This window comes from Haliotis rufescens, unplaced genomic scaffold (assembly GCF_023055435.1).
Source record: "Haliotis rufescens isolate VD_foot unplaced genomic scaffold, xgHalRufe1.0.p SCAF_2, whole genome shotgun sequence".
In the NCBI taxonomy this organism is placed as follows: Eukaryota; Metazoa; Mollusca; class Gastropoda; order Lepetellida; family Haliotidae; genus Haliotis; species Haliotis rufescens.
The window spans coordinates 32350150-32368250 of record NW_025963890.1 but is presented as its reverse complement, the minus strand read 5'-3'; the positions used below and the strand labels follow the sequence as shown (position 1 = coordinate 32368250).

Below are 18101 nucleotides of genomic sequence, written 5' to 3'. Positions count from 1 at the left end.
ATGATGACCCCTGATGCAGACAGACACTCGGCTCACTCTGTACCAAGACAGCTGATCATGATGACCCCTGATGCAGACAGACTCTCAGCTCACTCTGTACCCAGACAGCTGATCATGATAACCCCTGATGCAGACAGACACTTAGCTCACTCTTTACCCAGACAGCTGATCATGATAACCCCTGATGCAGACAGACTCTCAGCTCACTCTGTATATGACAGCTGATTATGGTGACCCCTGATGCAGACAGACACTCAGCTCACTCTGTACCCAGACAGCTGATCATGCTGACCCCTGATGCAGACAGACTCTCAGCTCACTCTGTACCCAGACAGCTGATCATGATGACCCCTGATGCAGACAGCCACTCGGATCACTCTGTACCCAGACAGCTGATCATGATGACCCCTGATGCAGACAGACACTCGGCTCACTCTGTACTCAGACAGCTGATCATGATGACCCCTGATGCAGACGGACTCTCAGATCACACTCGGCTCACACTGTACCCAGACAGCTGATCATGATACTCGACGCAGATGGACTCTCGGCTCACACTCGGCTCACACTGTACCCAGACAGCTGATCATGATACTCGACGCAGATGGACTCTCGGCTCACACTGTACCCAGACAGCTGATCATGATACTCGACGCAGATGGACTCTCGGCTCACACTCGGCTCATACTGTACCCAGACAGACTGTTCTGTAAATGATCTCGTGATCAGCTGTCTGGTTCAAGACGAACCACAGGAAGAGTGCGGCCTCTTCTGGGTGATTTATGTGAATTTGCTGTTTTTACTAACAGATGTATGGCCCATACAAGGCCCATATATGGAGGCTGCAGTGTCTTCTTTTCAGATTTTATTGTTGGAGACCAATGGCTATTCAATAAACTTACCAGCCCATGTTTGTCCCGCATATGACTGTTAATGCCATGGAATGGCAGACATATAATGATGTTTAACAAACACCTTCAGCAGAACTAAATATCCTGGATGCAGGTCATAGCGAGCGTGGTGTGTGTGGTCTCAGCAGCAGTCTTCTTTACTATAACTGGCAGGGCTGGGTGCATTGCATCACACACAATAATACAAGGGAATGCTTCTAACTATTTGCTTACCTAAAGACATGTAAGGAAATGCTGATTGAGTCAAGCCATGTAGCTACCATGTTGGTACGTTGAACTGGATCATCAGATGTAATTGACTTGGTTCCAGAAAAATAATATCTTTATGATATCTGTATCATATTATCATAATATCATTCTTAAAATAATCAAAGTTTAAGATGTATTTTTCATGTTTTTACTAACTGAATTTTCTTTGCAAACCATGTATTACCGGTAATATACTGCAAGAGTTAGGAAAAGTCATGGTCGCATTCCTTCCTGTCTCACTACAGTGTACTATTATCATATTGTGCCAACGCCTTGAACACATTTTGATTATTGTGAATCTCAAGGAAAAATTATAAACATGTGATGATCAACAATCACAGTTTCATTCAGTACTGGAACAGTCTACAACACAGCTGCTTCCGATGCCAATAGGTCACACGACCGTCATAGCGAGGGAAACTCAACTGGTGAATGTCAACAGCGTGAAAGTCGTGAAATTCTTGACTGCTGTCTGACTCAATGAAAGCTATATGCCTGTAGTTGCGAAGGAGGTGTAGTCCCTTCAACTGTGTTGATATTTATGGTGATATTCCCACCATGAACGGGAACTGCAAACTGTATTCACTCATGATGCAGAGACTGTCATTTCATACAGTGGCACGAGACATGTGGGGCATCGATGGATGGATACCCTAAACTGGCAATCTGTATGTTCTGTCATATCAGATAGGACAATATTTATTGTGTTTGTTGCAATGTAAAAGGGGTTATCTATACCACAATAATCAAAGGGTCGTATAGACTGGTACACATTGTAGACACCTGTTCAGATTTTCAAGATTGGCCCACATTTTCGGCTCTATATTCCTCTTAATGCCTAGACGTATTTTGGATTGTTTCTCATTGAATCTTGTGTATTCGCCACCATTTAAATCCGTTCCTAAGGAAATATTTCCCAAATGCATTTTCCTGTGTTTGTCACTACCATGGAGATCACATTGTATCATTGAATTGTATTATGTTGAAAAATGAGGCTTTTTGGATCGATGTTGTTTGTTTTCCTACAGGATATGTACAGTATGAGCAGTGATGAGTGTTATCAACGTTTCAGTTCATCAATGGTGGGAACTTGGAGCAGCTGTTGGCGAAGTGGGAGGAGGAGCTGCCGTGGACTCAGCGGATCAGCCTGGCGCTGGACATGGCACGAGGTGTCGACTATCTCCACTCACGGGGCTTCTTCCACAGGGATCTCACCTCCAAGGTAACTTCACCTGACCCCCAAAGCATGGGCAGTTGTATCGTTTACCCAACTGCTCACCTTTTGGTCAATAGCCTAGCCAAGCTTATCTGATTGTTTAGTATATCTTGCCTAGAAAAGAATACCATTTGAGCAAGAGTTAACATTTTGATTTGATAAACTATCAAGGTCGTACTTCAGAGAATATTCAGGAAATAAGATAAAGATAGTGTTTGGAGGTTGTTTGAAATCGAGGCCTTCTTATAGTAAGTGAATAGAATTGTTAATTTATTGAAACTGTATGCTTAGATTATTAAATGAATCCAGGATTCATATATGTTACTGTACAGTAATACTGATGTGGAAATAAGGTATTTGCTTGCCTGAGGACAATTTTCCTTGGTTAGCTGTTGACCACTAGCTTTAAGTTGCAGCATTCAACTGGGATGTTGTTTTGAAAGAAATCTGTATTTTCTTGACACAGAATGTCCTGTTGCGGAAACATGATAATGGCCGCTACACAGCGCTGATTGCTGACTTTGGTTTATCCATCAAGATCCCAGACCCACTGTAGGTAGACCTTCCTTGCCTTGCATGGTTTATTTGTTTGTTTGTTGTTTAATGCCTCACTCAGCAATATTCCAGCTATATGATGGCGGTCTGTAAATAATCAAGTCTAAACCAGATAATTCAGTGATTGCCACCATGAGCATTGATCTACTTAATTGAGATGCGATGATATGCATTAACCAGGTCAGTGAGCCTGACCACCCGATTAAAGGGAAAGTGTACATGAAAATTGTAACATTTTCTCTCGAAGTCATTGGTGCCAACCTTGGCAGACCTTTACCTGTCTGTACAGATGCTACAGTAGTGAGTTTATGTTTTAAAAATGCCAATGACCCCTACAACATGAGCATGTGCATTACCATATCAAGACTCAGATGTATCAAGTTTTCTATATGAATGTCTTTTGGGATACCACAATTCCTTGATATTTTGAGTCATCACTTGTTTCTGTAAAATATCAACACTGTTCAATTATCTTTTTTGTCAGATTGTGTTTGTGTAATTCTTGGAACATTATATCAAGGAATACAATATTATCATTTGATGGAGTTAAAAAGGTAATCAAATGTTGTCTTAGTCTCACCTGAGAGCATGTCTACCACCCTGTCGTACAACCAGGATGAAGGCCATGTAAATATATTTAGTAACAAGCAGCAGAATTAAGACTGCATATTTGTCACTGAAGTAGAGAGATCCATGCCTCAGGTGCACTTGCATCAACGTTTTGATCACACTGATGGCCAGATCAGTTGTCTTTTGTTTACAAACTCAAAATGATCTGAGAGTCCTGTCCCTTTTACAGTTGGCACTAATCACTTCATAATCAAAGGAAAGTGGTACTTCTCAATTTTACATCAAATTCTTGTAAAACTTATGATCTTAAAAATCAATTTGTGTGTAATTTATGAATTTAAGTTTTGTTCATACAAGTTAGTTTAATATATTTTACTGTTGAAAAGTGAAAGAAAATTAGTTCAGTTAATGTGTGAACTACCATTTTGAGAGTATACATGTTTTCTTAATCTGACGAACCCTAGTAATTTGTTATGACATACACTGAGACACAGACAGGGGTGTGACATACAGTGTGAGACAGACGTGTGTGTGACATACAGTGTGAAACACAGACAGGGGTGTGACATACAGTGTGAGACAGACGTGTGTGACATGTGACATACAGTGTGAAACACAGACAGGGGTGTGACATACAGTGTGAGACAGACGTGTGTGACATACAGTGTGAAACACGGCCAGGGGTGTGACATACAGTGTGAGACAGACGTGTGTGACATACCGTGTGAAACACAGACAGGGGTGTGACATACAGTGTGAGACACACGGGTGTGACACAGTGTGAGACACAGGTGTGACATACAGTGTGAGACACACACGGGTGTGACATAAAAAGTGTGAGACACACAGGAGTGTGACATACAATGTGAGACGCACAGGGGTGTGACATGAAGTGTGAGACAGGACAGGGGTGTGACATACAATGAAGCACACACAAGGGTGTGACATGAAGTGTGAGACACAAGGGTGTGACATGAAGTGTGAGACAGACGAGTTGATGTACTGTAGGAGGCACACACAGGGGTGTGACATGAAGTGTGAGACAGACACGTTGATGTACTGTAGGAGGCACAGACAGGGGTGTGACATGAAGTGTGAGACAGACGCGTTGATGTACAGTAGGAGACACAGACAGGGGTGTGACATGAAGTGTGAGACAGACACGTTGATGTACTGTAGGAGACACAGACAGGGGTGTGACATGAAGTGTGAGACAGACACGTTGATGTACAGTAGGAGACAGACAGGGGTGTGACATGAAGTGTGAGACAGACACGTTGATGGCCAGTAGGAGACACAGACAGGGGTGTGACATGAAGTGTGAGACAGACGCATTGATGTACTGTAGGAGACACAGAGAGGGGTGTGACATGAAGTGTGAGACAGACGCATTGATGTACTGTAGGAGGCACAGACAGGGGTGTGACATGAAGTGTGAGACAGACGCATTGATGTACAGTAGGAGAAACAGATAGGGGTGTGACATGAAGTGTGAGACAGACACGTTGATGTACAGAAGGAAACACAGACAGGGGTGTGACATGAAGTGTGAGACAGACACGTTGATTGACTGTAGGAGACACAGACAGGGGTGTGACATGAAGTGTGAGACAGACGCGTTGATGTACTGTAGGAGACACAGACAGGGGTGTGACATGAAGTGTGAGACAGACATGTTGATGTTCTGTAGGAGACACAGACAGGGGTGTGACATGAAGTGTGAGACAGACGCGTTGATGTACTGAAGGAGACACAGACAGGGGTGTGACATGAAGTGTAAGACAGACACGTTGATGTACAGTAGGAGACACAGACAGGGGTGAGACATGAAGTGTGAGACAGACACGTTGATGTACAGTAGGAGGCACACACGGGTGTGACATGAAGTGTGAGACAGACACGTTGATTTACTGTAGGAGGCACAGACAGGGGTGTGACATGAAGTGTGAGACAGACGAGTTGATGTACAGTAGGAGACACAGACAGGGGTGTGACATGTAGTGTGAGACAGACACGTTGATGTACTGTAGGAGACACAGACAGGGGTGTGACATGAAGTGTGAGACAGACACGTTGATGTACAGTAGGAGACAGACAGGGGTGTGACATGAAGTGTGAGACAGACACGTTGATGGCCAGTAGGAGACACAGACAGGGGTGTGACATGAAGTGTGAGACAGACGCATTGATGTACTGTAGGAGACACAGAGAGGGGTGTGACATGAAGTGTGAGACAGACGCATTGATGTACTGTAGGAGGCACACACAGGGGTGTGACATGAAGTGTGAGACAGACACGTTGATGCACAGTAGGAGGCACAGAGAGGGGTGTGACATGAAGTGTGAGACAGACGCGTTGATGTACAGTAGGAGGCACACACAGGGTTGTGACATGAAGTGTGAGACAGACACGTTGATGTACTGTAGGAGGCACAGACAGGGGTGTGACATGAAGTGTGAGACAGACGCGTTGATGTACAGTAGGAGACACAGACAGGGGTGTGACATGTAGTGTGAGACAGACACGTTGATGTACTGTAGGAGACACAGACAGGGGTGTGACATGAAGTGTGAGACAGACACGTTGATGTACAGTAGGAGACAGACAGGGGTGTGACATGAAGTGTGAGACAGACACGTTGATGGCCAGTAGGAGACACAGACAGGGGTGTGACATGAAGTGTGAGACAGACGCATTGATGTACTGTAGGAGACACAGAGAGGGGTGTGACATGAAGTGTGAGACAGACGCATTGATGTACTGTAGGAGGCACAGACAGGGGTGTGACATGAAGTGTGAGACAGACGCATTGATGTACAGTAGGAGAAACAGATAGGGGTGTGACATGAAGTGTGAGACAGACACGTTGATGTACAGTAGGAGACACAGACAGGGGTGTGACATGAAGTGTGAGACAGACACGTTGATTTACTGTAGGAGACACAGACAGGGGTGTGACATGAAGTGTGAGACAGACGCGTTGATGTACTGTAGGAGACACAGAGGTGTGCTAGATCATGTGTTAAACAGATCAAAATGTATGGTGAGGGAGGGATTAGCATTTTTGTGTCTTTTAAAACTGACATATAGTGTGTGTTCTTTCAGGAATGATAACCAACGACTACCGGTGGTGGGTTCCCCTTTTTGGATGGCGCCTGAGGCTCTTAATGGTCTCTATTACAATGAAAGGGTAAAATGCTTTGTAACATGTTTTCACAGATATGCATGTTATGATGGAATGAGGGGCTGTCGGGTAGCCTAGTGTTTAAAGCGTTCGCTCGTCACGCCGAAGACCCGGGTTCGATTCCCGACATGGGTACAATGTGTGAAGCCCATTTCTGGTGTCCCCCACCGTGATATTGCTGGAATATTGCTAAAAGCGGCGTAAAACCATACTCACTCACTCACTCACTATGATGGAATGATGATGGGTGATATATTCAGATATACTTCAAGTTTTATGGATGTGTAAAATCTGTTTGGTTAAGATTCATGATCACTCAAAGTAAAGGTGATGCTGTTTGTCATTGTTTGCAGTGTTTGAGTTTCTTGTATTGTATGCATATATATATACATGTATATCTATAGTTATAGTAGTGATAATGAATTTATGAGGAATACAACAATATGCTATGTTATGTTCTAATTTCAGGCTGATGTATTTTCTTATGGTATTATCCTGTGTGAGATTACTGCACGTATAGACTCTGATCCGGACAACCTTCCACGCACTAAGGTATGCAGAGTTATTCCCCTTTAAGACAAGTAGTACGAACCCTGCATGTGCTCACTGTCCCACATGATGAAGAACTTAACATCACATCTTGCACATGTTTTAATAATCATTGATCTTGAGCTAGATGCCAGCTAGAAAACATGTACTAACAATAGGAAAAGAAACAAATTAATCACAAATTGAAATTGTTTTCTTTCCAGAACTTTGGAGTGGACTATGTTGCATTCAGTGAGAAGGTTGTCTACTGCCCTCTGGACTTCCTACAGTTTGCCTTCAAGTGCTGCCAGGTAGTCCTCCCGTCCTGTAGTTTACTGTTGAATTATCCCGTAGTTTACAGTTGTGTCCTCCTGTAGTTAACAGTTGTGTTCTCCTGTAGCTTACAGTAGTGTTCTCCTGTAGTTTACAGTTGTGTCCTCCTGTAGTTAACAGTTGTGTCCTCCTGTAGTTAACAGTTGTGTCCTCCTGTAGTTAACAGTTGTGTCCTCCTGTAGTTAACAGTTGTGTCCTCCTGTAGTTAACAGTTGTGTCCTCAGGTAGTTAACAGTTGTGTCCTCCTGTACTTAACAGTTGTGTCCTCCTGTAGTTTACAGTTGTGTCCTCTTGTAGTTAACAGTTGTGTTCTCCTGTAGTTTACAGTTGTGTCCTCAGGTAGTTTACAGTTGTGTCCTCCTGTAGTTTACAGTTGTATCCTTCTGTAGTTAACAGTTGTGTCCTCCTGTAGTTTACAGTTGTGTCCTGTAGTTAACAGTTGTGTCCCCCTGTACTTAACAGTTGTGTCCTTCTGTAGTTAACAGTTGTGTCCTTCTGTATTTAACAGTTGTGTCCTCCTGTACTTAACAGTTGTGTCCTCCTGTACTTAACAGTTGTGTCCTCCTGTAGTTAACAGTTGTGTCCTCCTGTAGTTAACAGTTGTGTCCTCCTGTAGTTTACAGTTGTGTCCTTCTGTAGTTAACAGTTGTGTCCTTCTGTATTTAACAGTTGTGTCCTCCTGTACTTAACAGTTGTGTCCTCCTGTAGTTAACAGTTGTGTCCTCCTGTAGTTAACAGTTGTGTCCTCCTGTAGTTAACAGTTGTGTCCTCCTGTAGTTAACATGTTGTGTCTTCCTGTAGTAAACAGTTGTGTCCTCCTGTAGTAAACAGTTGTGTCCTCCTGTACTTAACAGTTGTGTCCTTCTGTAGTTAACAGTTGTGTCCTCCTGTAGTTAACAGTTGTGTCCTCCTGTACTTAACAGTTGTGTCCTCCTTAGTTAACAGTTGTGTCCTCCTGTAGTTTACAGTTGTGTCCTCCTGTAGTTAACAGTTGTGTCCTCCTGTAGTTAACAGTTGTGTCCTCATGTAGTTAACAGTTGTGTCCTCCTGTAGTTAACAGTTGTGTCCTCCTGTATTTAACAGTTGTGTCCTCCTGTAGTTAACAGTTGTGTCCTCATGTAGTTGACAGTTGTGTCCTGTATTTAACAGTTGTGTCCTCCTGTAGTTTACTGTTGAATTCTCCTGTAGTTTACTGTTGTGTTCTGTAGTTTACAGTTGTGTTCCGTAGTTTACAGTTGTGTTCTGTAGTTTACAGTTGTGTTCTCCTGTAGTTTACTGTTGTTTTGTGTTCTGTAGCTTACAGCTGTGTTCTACTCTGGTAAAATGCATTTTATCAAATTCGGAGAGGAAAGAAGGTCACTACGGGAAAGCTGTTTCTATTACATTCAAAACTGAAGTCTTTGTTTGTTTGTTTGTTGACCGCCTCTGTGGTCTAGTGGTAGAGCAGAAGGTCCGGGGTTCGATCCCCGGCCATGTGATACCAAAAACGTTAAAAGATGGTACTTGTTGTTACCCTGTCTGGCGCTCGGAATTAAGGGGCTAAAACAAGGACTGGCTGGCTCGTAGTCAGTATACTGTGTCTGAGTGGGATATTCATGTTAAACTGCGGCATGGTATCTCAGTGAGCTAGCACTTTAAATCGGCATCAGACTATCCACTGATCATGAGCTTCATTCTACGAAATTGGGATATGATGAACTGCATCAACCAATCCGATCCTGACCATCCGATTATGTTTAGCAATGGGTTGGTGAAGAGCAATTCTAACCAGGTTCTTCATGGGGACAAAACAGAACTGACCCCATCCCAACCTTTTCCTGAAGCCCCAAAACTTTCCCAACAGAAACATGAAACGTTTGACTTTACTAAGTCACAGGGATATGAGCAGGTTTTGCCCCCAAAATAGGGAAACTCTAAAAAAAATTAAACATTTGATTGCATTTTAAGCAATTTCATGCAGTTTGGACAACATTCACACCAAGAAATTTAATAAGTCAATCGCAAAAGTCAAGTCAATAAACGAAAATGGCGGATGCAGTAAAACTTCAAAGTAAAATCAGTACTTTTTAAAAATCGGGCATAGCTTCCGTGCACAAGGCTACCCACAGGGTCTGGGAGCAGTACTGCCATAAACTTCACCTCACATCCCCCAGACACAAGGACAACTGTCACAAGCGTGCAATGTCTGACCCTTTCCCCATGTTGAAGCAGATTGAAAAAAAATTACCTTGTATTAACTTACCTTTTGTTGAAAAAAACAAAACAACATTGCAAACATAAGACATTGATAAAACATATATCCCTGTGTTATGGGTTTTCAGAGGCTGAAGAAATATTCATAGTTTTCTTGCTAATCACATGAACAACTGTAAAAGATCTCATTCACTTATAGGATTTGTTTGTTTGTTTGTTGTTTAACGCCACACTCAGCAATATTCCAGCTAGATGATGGCAGTCTGTAAATAATCGAGTCTGGACCAGACAATCCAGTGATTGACATCATGAGCATCGATCCACTCAATTGGGATCAATGACATGCATCAACCAAGTCAGCAAGCCTGACCACCCGATCCCGTTAGTCAACTCTTACGACAAGCATAGTCACCTTTTACGGCAAGCATGGGTTGCTGAAGACCTATTCTACCCCGGATCTTCACAGGCTCACTGATAGGATAAAAGACTTTATCTTTTAAACACGAGTATTGACAAGTTCTGTGTGACGCCACACCCCACGTTGTAGTGCAAGTATTTGTGATAGAAAACGTATAATGTCCGAAAACCTATGATCCGACGAAAATAGTATTGTCATGATTAATAGTAAAGGCATGTACATGATGCTGAAAGATCTGATCGAAAACAGGACAATCAGTGACGGTTGTCAGGAAACACGATAATAATACGATAGTATTTTTTTTAAAATCTTTGATTATATTTTTACGAGGAAGATGACTACTGTGTTAAAAAATGCGATTTTCCGCATTTCCCCAGAGATTTCATATGCCTGAAGTCAGGTGACAGCTGACCCTACCCATATCTATCTATATTCATCTTTGAACCCTAAGTTATTCCTATGACTAGTTTGACTAATCACAAAGTAAGAAGCACTTCCAGATTGAGAATAAACAGATACCAAATGCAGTTCAACTTATTTACAGAAAGCTCCATGCCTCTAGCTACCCTGATAACAAAGTGTTACCAAGTGAAATTCTGAATTGAAGTGTGAATGTACAAAACTAAACATCAGTAAAGAACCACACAAGATCAATGCATAATTAACAAATTATATTGAAACACACACAGTTATGTTAACAAATCACAAGAGGCAATACAAGTAATACAGGTCAAATATATGTATGGCAGCAGCAATAAGCAACAGGCCCAATGTAGGTGGCATGTGCTCATTCTGCAACCCAGAAAACCGTGTTGGAAGCAGACAGGAAGTCAGTGTTTTCAGACAGGTATCCCGTCTGCACTCGGCATGTAGATAACATGCAAGGCAGGTCATAGAAGGCCTCTCGTCAGCCAGCCTTCCAGAAATTGTCACCTCGTAAAACTTGTATGATGTCGTCTGTCCTTAAGTTGACACAAAGACTCTAAACTCTAACGCCAAAGTGTTCTATTCATTTTACGGGTGCTGCTGCGAACAATAATCACTACCTACAACAATATACCCTGCCACAAGACAAAAGTCAAAGCCCAATCAAAGATAGCATGACACTGACGTTATTTGGAAGTTCGCCAAGACACCAAGCCCTAGAGATCATGCAGGAGAAGGTTCTCACTTAGTTGACGTTTGAAACATTGACTACATACATATTCAGGAGTGCTGCGGCACTATTTTTACATAAAATACAAATACCTGGTTGCTTAATGGTCTTGAAGCAGCAAGATACTAGCCATGTCAGATATCTATCCTGCTGTAATGTGTCTTCCCTGTTCCAGATTGAGGCAAAGAAGCGACCCTCCTTCCCAGAAATTGTGGAATCAATGGAGAAGATTCAGAGGAACTTAAATAATGAACTACTAAGTCAAAAGGAACGAGAAAAGAAAGGTGTTTATATGTCAACAATGCTCTCTAAAATATATATAAACAGTTGTTTTAGGTCTTTGAACAATTTCAAACAAACATCTTTGCTATCAAAGCTCATCTGGTCAAAGCCTCATTCCTCAGTAGAGCTCATACAATGGCATGTTATCCACCAATGTTTTGATTTAAAAAAGGTAACTTTGGGTGTCAGTGGATTTTGGTCATATTTGATGTTTAGATAGTCCCTTGTAACAGATTGGTCAAGTTATATAACCATATGTCAGTATGGGTGATCATTTTGTCCCAAAGGGCGATAGATCTCCTTTTCAAATGATATAAGTGATGGTCTAACCAGTCGCTTCCGGTCTGGTTCTCGGCTCAATGTAAACTGCAACAACTTGGGACATTGAAAATTGAAAATGAGCTTTATCTGTTGTAATCATCTGTTCATTGTCAAAGCAAACTGGATGTAGACACTGCAAGTCGCTAAAATGTAAATAATTTGAGGTTTACAACACTGTTAATACAATCATCATTATAGAGATTGAAAACTAATATGAATATATTGTTTTTAATTTCTGAGATGAAATCATATAATTGGTAATTAAACTTGAATATGTATTTAAACTATGTGTAGGCTTTATGAAAAAATATGGTTTTCCAATATTCATAATAGAAACATTGCCATCATAATACATGTACATGTATCTATCTTTTACTGATCCTAATTGAGATGTAATCATAGCAGTACCTGGCTACAAACAGCCACCAATCATCCATACAAACTTTTTATACACCATGCACCAACCCTTACAAATACCAAAAATGAATTTCAGTAATTTCCATTTCTTTTATTTTGAACATTGTATTGTGATATGTAGTTTGATGACATAATTTGTCGGTGCCTGTTTCTTTCACAATTTCTTGAACTTGTGTTACCTCTCTTACTTATATACCTAATAGATACATATACTTGTGTTGCTGTCAAAATTCACAATACTTATTGACAAACTTTACTTGTTGCTTAAGACCTTCACATTTCGTGTACCACATCACCTTGCCTTTTTATTGAAGTGCATATATATGTAAACTGTCTGTAGATGTGATAGTTACATATACTACTTGCATGTCACATACCATATGTGTTGTCAGTTACAGGGACAGTATGTTAACCGTTCTGAATTATGTTTGTAAACAGTAGCTGATAGCCCCCGAGCTCACTGGGCTCTGCTTCTACTTACTCTGCAGGCGACATTTTTGCTCCAGTGACCACACCACAAGTGTAGGCTTTTCTTGTGACAGGACTTTTCTCTTGTTTATAAACAAACACACACTTATTCTGAAATAACAACAGATGGGCCTAATGCAAGCCTTTCGTTGCGCTTTACGTATTGTTTTGCATAATTGTATAGATGTTCTACTACAACTGCGACAGTGAGGTGCATGACAATATGGCTTTGCACATCAAAGTGACCATATTGCTAGCTCCTTAGGACTTTGCTGACAGCAGATAGAAAGTGCCCACGAATGTTCGGTTACATGTTTTCTTTAAGTATTAATGTTTTATTCACTAAGCTTGGTATATGACTTCACATTGGAATTCGATAACTTCCTACACGAAAGTGCTTTGGTCAAAAATAGAGGAAATTCTAGTTTCTTAATTTCTCATTGCAGACTGGAATAGTTTAGTACTTTATCTTGAAGTTTGTCACCATTCTTGGGTTTTGTTCTATGAAATAAAAATAAAAAATGGAAAGTTAATCATTTTATTAAATGTTGGAAAAAAATGTTCAGCAAAAGAAAACTACATCTCCTGAGAAGGTATCAAAGTGTTGAAACTTTGTGATGTATAATTTGAACTGTTCTTTATTGCAACAGTGTTATACAATATTACATATAGCCTTCATTGTTGCAGATTAAAAATGATTGTTTAAATTTGATACTTGTGACGTATTTGTCAATACTTTCATACCCAGTATTAACAGAAAATAGTTGAATATCAATGCTGACAGAATATTTATTTAAAGTGTCTGTCTTTGGTGACATTTTAAACTGTTTATTACTAATAGCCAGGTGAGCTACAGTGCCATGGCACTTTGTTTTAGTATTTATATGAAGCTCACTAATTCCTAATGTTAATAATGATCGCAAAGAATGGAACAGTTATTGAAAGAGTGTTGTGATAAGACGTCTAGTTGCAGCTTTAATGGCTATGAGCAAATGACATTCACAAACATATGGCACACCACTTTGTCTGTACTTCGAGAAAAGAAACTTTGTTTTTATTTTTTTGTCCTATTCTATGAAAGTATTATGCATCCTAGGAAAACAGTAAACTTTCACCTAATGTATGGAAAATATTATGAATGGTTAACAACATAGGTAATTAAAATAATGTCTGGTAAAAACATATAGTACTTGTGTGTTTGGCTCACAGTAACAGCGAATGAAACCCATGAGTCTCAAACCCGTGGCTATGGGCTTCACCACTCACTCACCCTAAGCTACTGCAGAGATCACTTATAACTGGAACATCACCAGTGTTAACATTAGAAGAACATACTTATACATTTCTTTTACAAAACTTTCAGAAAGGAAGAAGGGCTGCAAGAGATCAAAATCTGAAGACAACATTCTGCAGGCCAATGACAGTTCGAGTGACATTGAAAACATGGAGGAGTCTTATCTTACACCACGTCTGATTGGTCAAGTGATGAGTCGAGATGATCCATACTACCAACCTTCACAGTCCAATCCCTTTGCATCCCATAAACGTTACAAGGATGGACACAAATTATTGGGAACATCCCGTGATGCAGCTGCCACCTATGACTTGCCTTCTCCCACGTACCCCTTCACCCCTCCCTGCACTCCCCAAACACCAGGGTCAACTCGCCCCAGAGCAATGTGGGGCCGCAACTGTCACTCACTCCCCTCATCTCCAGTGCTGCTACGCAAAGCTGCGGAGAGGCTTCACATGGAGTCCCTTCATGGCAGTGCCAAGTGGAACTCCACTCAACTCAACACAAGAACACGATCCAAAAGTGCAATTTTATCTGAGAGTGTGGCCATGAAACTTCAGTATGAGTGGAATGACTGCCCTGATCCCATCAGTGAGAGTAGTGATGAGTCTGACACTTTCCATAGTGAATGTGCAATAGAGTCCCAGTCGTCTCACACAGACTCTAGTCAGCAATCCAACACTGCGGCCCGCAGGCACCGCATGTTGTCTGGCAGGCAGCAAAGTCTAGACTCATCTTTTCTGTCCTCATATACAAAAACAAGCAACCTACTAGCTGTGGGGAACAAGCCACAACCCCAGCATTCTTCTCGGGACTTCAGCCCGACGCCTAGTGTACGCAGCTCATGTGAATCTTTTATGTCTATTGATGAACAATTTGTGTCTCCTGCCAGTTCCCTCTCCAGCTACAGTGAAACAAATGATTAGCTTCCCTTCCCTCAAATACATAGTCCATTTCTCCTCCACTCCAGTACTCCTGTATCAATCAAAATACCTGGAATGCGTGCTGTATCTGAAAGAAAGTGTTTTTTAGACTACCACTTTTGCAGTTACTGTTAGAATCGGGATGTGTGGATGCTGTATCGGTATGTGTTATTGTCTGGCATCCAGTCAGCTGAAGATGTAGGGGATCACTTCAAACATGTACAGGTCCACTGTATGTCTGTGGAGAAGGTGATACAAATTTAGTTATGTGCTTAGAATGAATGGTGAAATCATCTTTGTTGTTTTTGGTGTGTGTGAGGATGTCCAGGAACTGCTTTGTATATAATGGTTTTGTTGAAAGAAATGATCCTGCATCCAGTCATCACTGGGTGCCAGGGAGCTTCAGTTTCCCCATCCACCTGGTCTTCATCATCTCCAGCTTACCTCCTGGGCTGTCATGGAAACTACCCTGTCACCATCAGGGGGTGACAGTTGATTCTGTGAACACATGTAGATGCCCAGATTCGGTACAGCCGAGGTGTACAGTAGGATGTACAGCATGATTTCGTTCTACATAGGAACATAAACCTCTTTGTGAATGATATGCCATTTTAGAGCCATTTTACTGTTAACATATGAAGATATTAATCTGTTCATATCTATAATGCATATTTTTTTATATCCCTTTTCCCTTTATATATTGCATCAATCAAATTGCTAAAAGTATTCCAAATGGATGAACATATTTATAGCACATAGCCAGTATTATTTTATGTACAGATATATTTCAGAGTTCACTTCTTATATTTACATAGTAGCCAATGTAAAACTTATGGTTCATTAATATACATTTCCACACATGTTAAGAAGATTACTTACATTATGTCTTTCATAGAATATTAACAAATTTAATTAACAAGTTTTATGTTTTATAGACCGAACTGTTATCTTGTTCCTGTGGCTATTGAGATTTAGCTATTCAGTTTGATCATTGTTCAGGACTGGCTGATAAAAATGCTGTACGCCATGTGTTACCTTCTGTGGAAAGGAAGGGGTGTATCTGCAATAATGACAGTGAAATATGGGGGGAAGAAGACACAGTGCAAGCTGCTACAAATTCCTGACACTTGCTGTTCACTGATGTGTCCTCCACCTACATGGTATCTGTTCCCTCTGTAACATTGACTGTATATTGTTGGTGTTTACATGTTATCATCGCCATTCATTCCATTTGTGTATGACAGCTCTTACTGTCCTTGTTTACAATGTATCACTCCCTGGCCACTCTTACTGTCCTTGTTTACAATGTATCACTCCATGGCTACACTTACTGTCCTTGTTTACAATGTATCACTCCATGGCCACTCTTACTGTCCTTGTTTACAATGTATCACTCCCTGGCCACTCTTACTGTCCTTGTTTACAATGTATCACTCCCTGGTCACTCTTACTGTCCTTGTTTACAATGTATCACTCCCTGGTCACTCTTACTGTCCTTGTTTACAATGTATCACTCCATGGCTACACTTACTGTCCTTGTTTACAATGTATCACTCCCTGGCCACTCTTACTGTCCTTGTTTACAATGTATCACTCCATGGCTACTCTTACTGTCCTTGTTTACAATGTATCACTCCATGGCCACTCTTACTGTCCTTGTTTACAATGTATCACTCCCTGGCCTCTCTTACTGTCCTTGTTTACAATGTATCACTCCCTGGCCACTCTTACTGTCCTTGTTTACAATGTATCACTCCCTGGCCACTCTTACTGTCCTTGTTTACAATGTATCACTCCATGGCTACACTTACTGTCCTTGTTTACAATGTATCACTCCATGGCCACTCTTACTGTCCTTGTTTACAATGTATCACTTCCTGGCCACTCTTACTGTCCTTGTTTACAATGTATCACTCCATGGCTACTCTTACTGTCCTTGTTTACAATGTATCACTCCCTGGTCACTCTTACTGTCCTTGTTTACAATGTATCACTCCATGGCTACACTTACTGTCCTTGTTTACAATGTATCACTCCCTGGCCACTCTTACTGTCCTTGTTTACAATGTATCACTCCCTGGCTACTCTTACTGTCCTTGTTTACAATGTATCACTCCATGGCCACTCTTACTGTCCTTGTTTACAATGTATCACTCCCTGGCCTCTCTTACTGTCCTTGTTTACAATGTATCACTCCCTGGCCTCTCTTACTGTCCTTGTTTACAATGTATCACTCCCTGGTCACTCTTACTGTCCTTGTTTACAATGTATCACTCCCTGGCCACTCTTACTGTCCTTGTTTACAATGTATCACTCCCTGGCCTCTCTTACTGTCCTTGTTTACAATGTATCACTCCCTGGTCACTCTTACTGTCCTTGTTTACAATGTATCACTCCCTGGCCACTCTTACTGTCCTTGTTTACAATGTATCACTCCATGGCCACTCTTACTGTCCTTGTTTACAATGTATCACTCCCTGGCCACTCTTACTGTCCTTGTTTACAATGTATCACTCCCTGGCCTCTCTTACTGTCCTTGTTTACAATGTATCACTCCCTGGCCTCTCTTACTGTCCTTGTTTACAATGTATCACTCCCTGGCCTCTCTTACTGTCCTTGTTTACAATGTATCACTCCCTGGTCACTCTTACTGTCCTTGTTTACAATGTATCACTCCCTGGCCACTCTTACTGTCCTTGTTTACAATGTATCACTCCCTGGCCTCTCTTACTGTCCTTGTTTACAATGTATCACTCCCTGGTCACTCTTACTGTCCTTGTTTACAATGTATCACTCCCTGGCCACTCTTACTGTCCTTGTTTACAATGTATCACTCCATGGCCACTCTTACTTGATCTTGTCTTTTAGCACATTTATACAAGAAACAGGTCTATGTGTCTTGACAGGTCCAGAAAGGACAAGCAAGTCTGAAACACATTGACATAGAGATAGGAAAATGTGGCTTGTGAGAACAGATTACAAATGTTCAGAAGAAAATCAGGGGAGACCTACCTGCAACAACTGATGGAAAAAGACATTGTATTCAGCATTATGCATTAGGGAATTTATAAGGCTTTCTCAG

The 18101-nt window shown here is 41.3% G+C and overlaps 1 protein-coding gene across 1 annotated transcript in view; it reads left to right on the top strand.

Annotated features, from left to right (window-relative positions):
* LOC124125523 (dual specificity testis-specific protein kinase 2-like) overlaps positions 1-15796 on the top strand; it is a 59260-nt gene extending 43464 nt beyond the window's left edge. The window contains exons 4-10 of the mRNA XM_046488850.2: positions 2233-2382; positions 2843-2928; positions 6608-6692; positions 7155-7238; positions 7439-7525; positions 11490-11598; positions 14166-15796. Coding sequence (XP_046344806.1) covers positions 2233-2382; positions 2843-2928; positions 6608-6692; positions 7155-7238; positions 7439-7525; positions 11490-11598; positions 14166-15022 — 1458 coding nt within the window. The 3' untranslated portion in view covers positions 15023-15796. The remainder of the gene's footprint in view (positions 1-2232; positions 2383-2842; positions 2929-6607; positions 6693-7154; positions 7239-7438; positions 7526-11489; positions 11599-14165) is intronic.
* The last annotated feature ends 2305 nt before the right edge of the window (positions 15797-18101 follow it).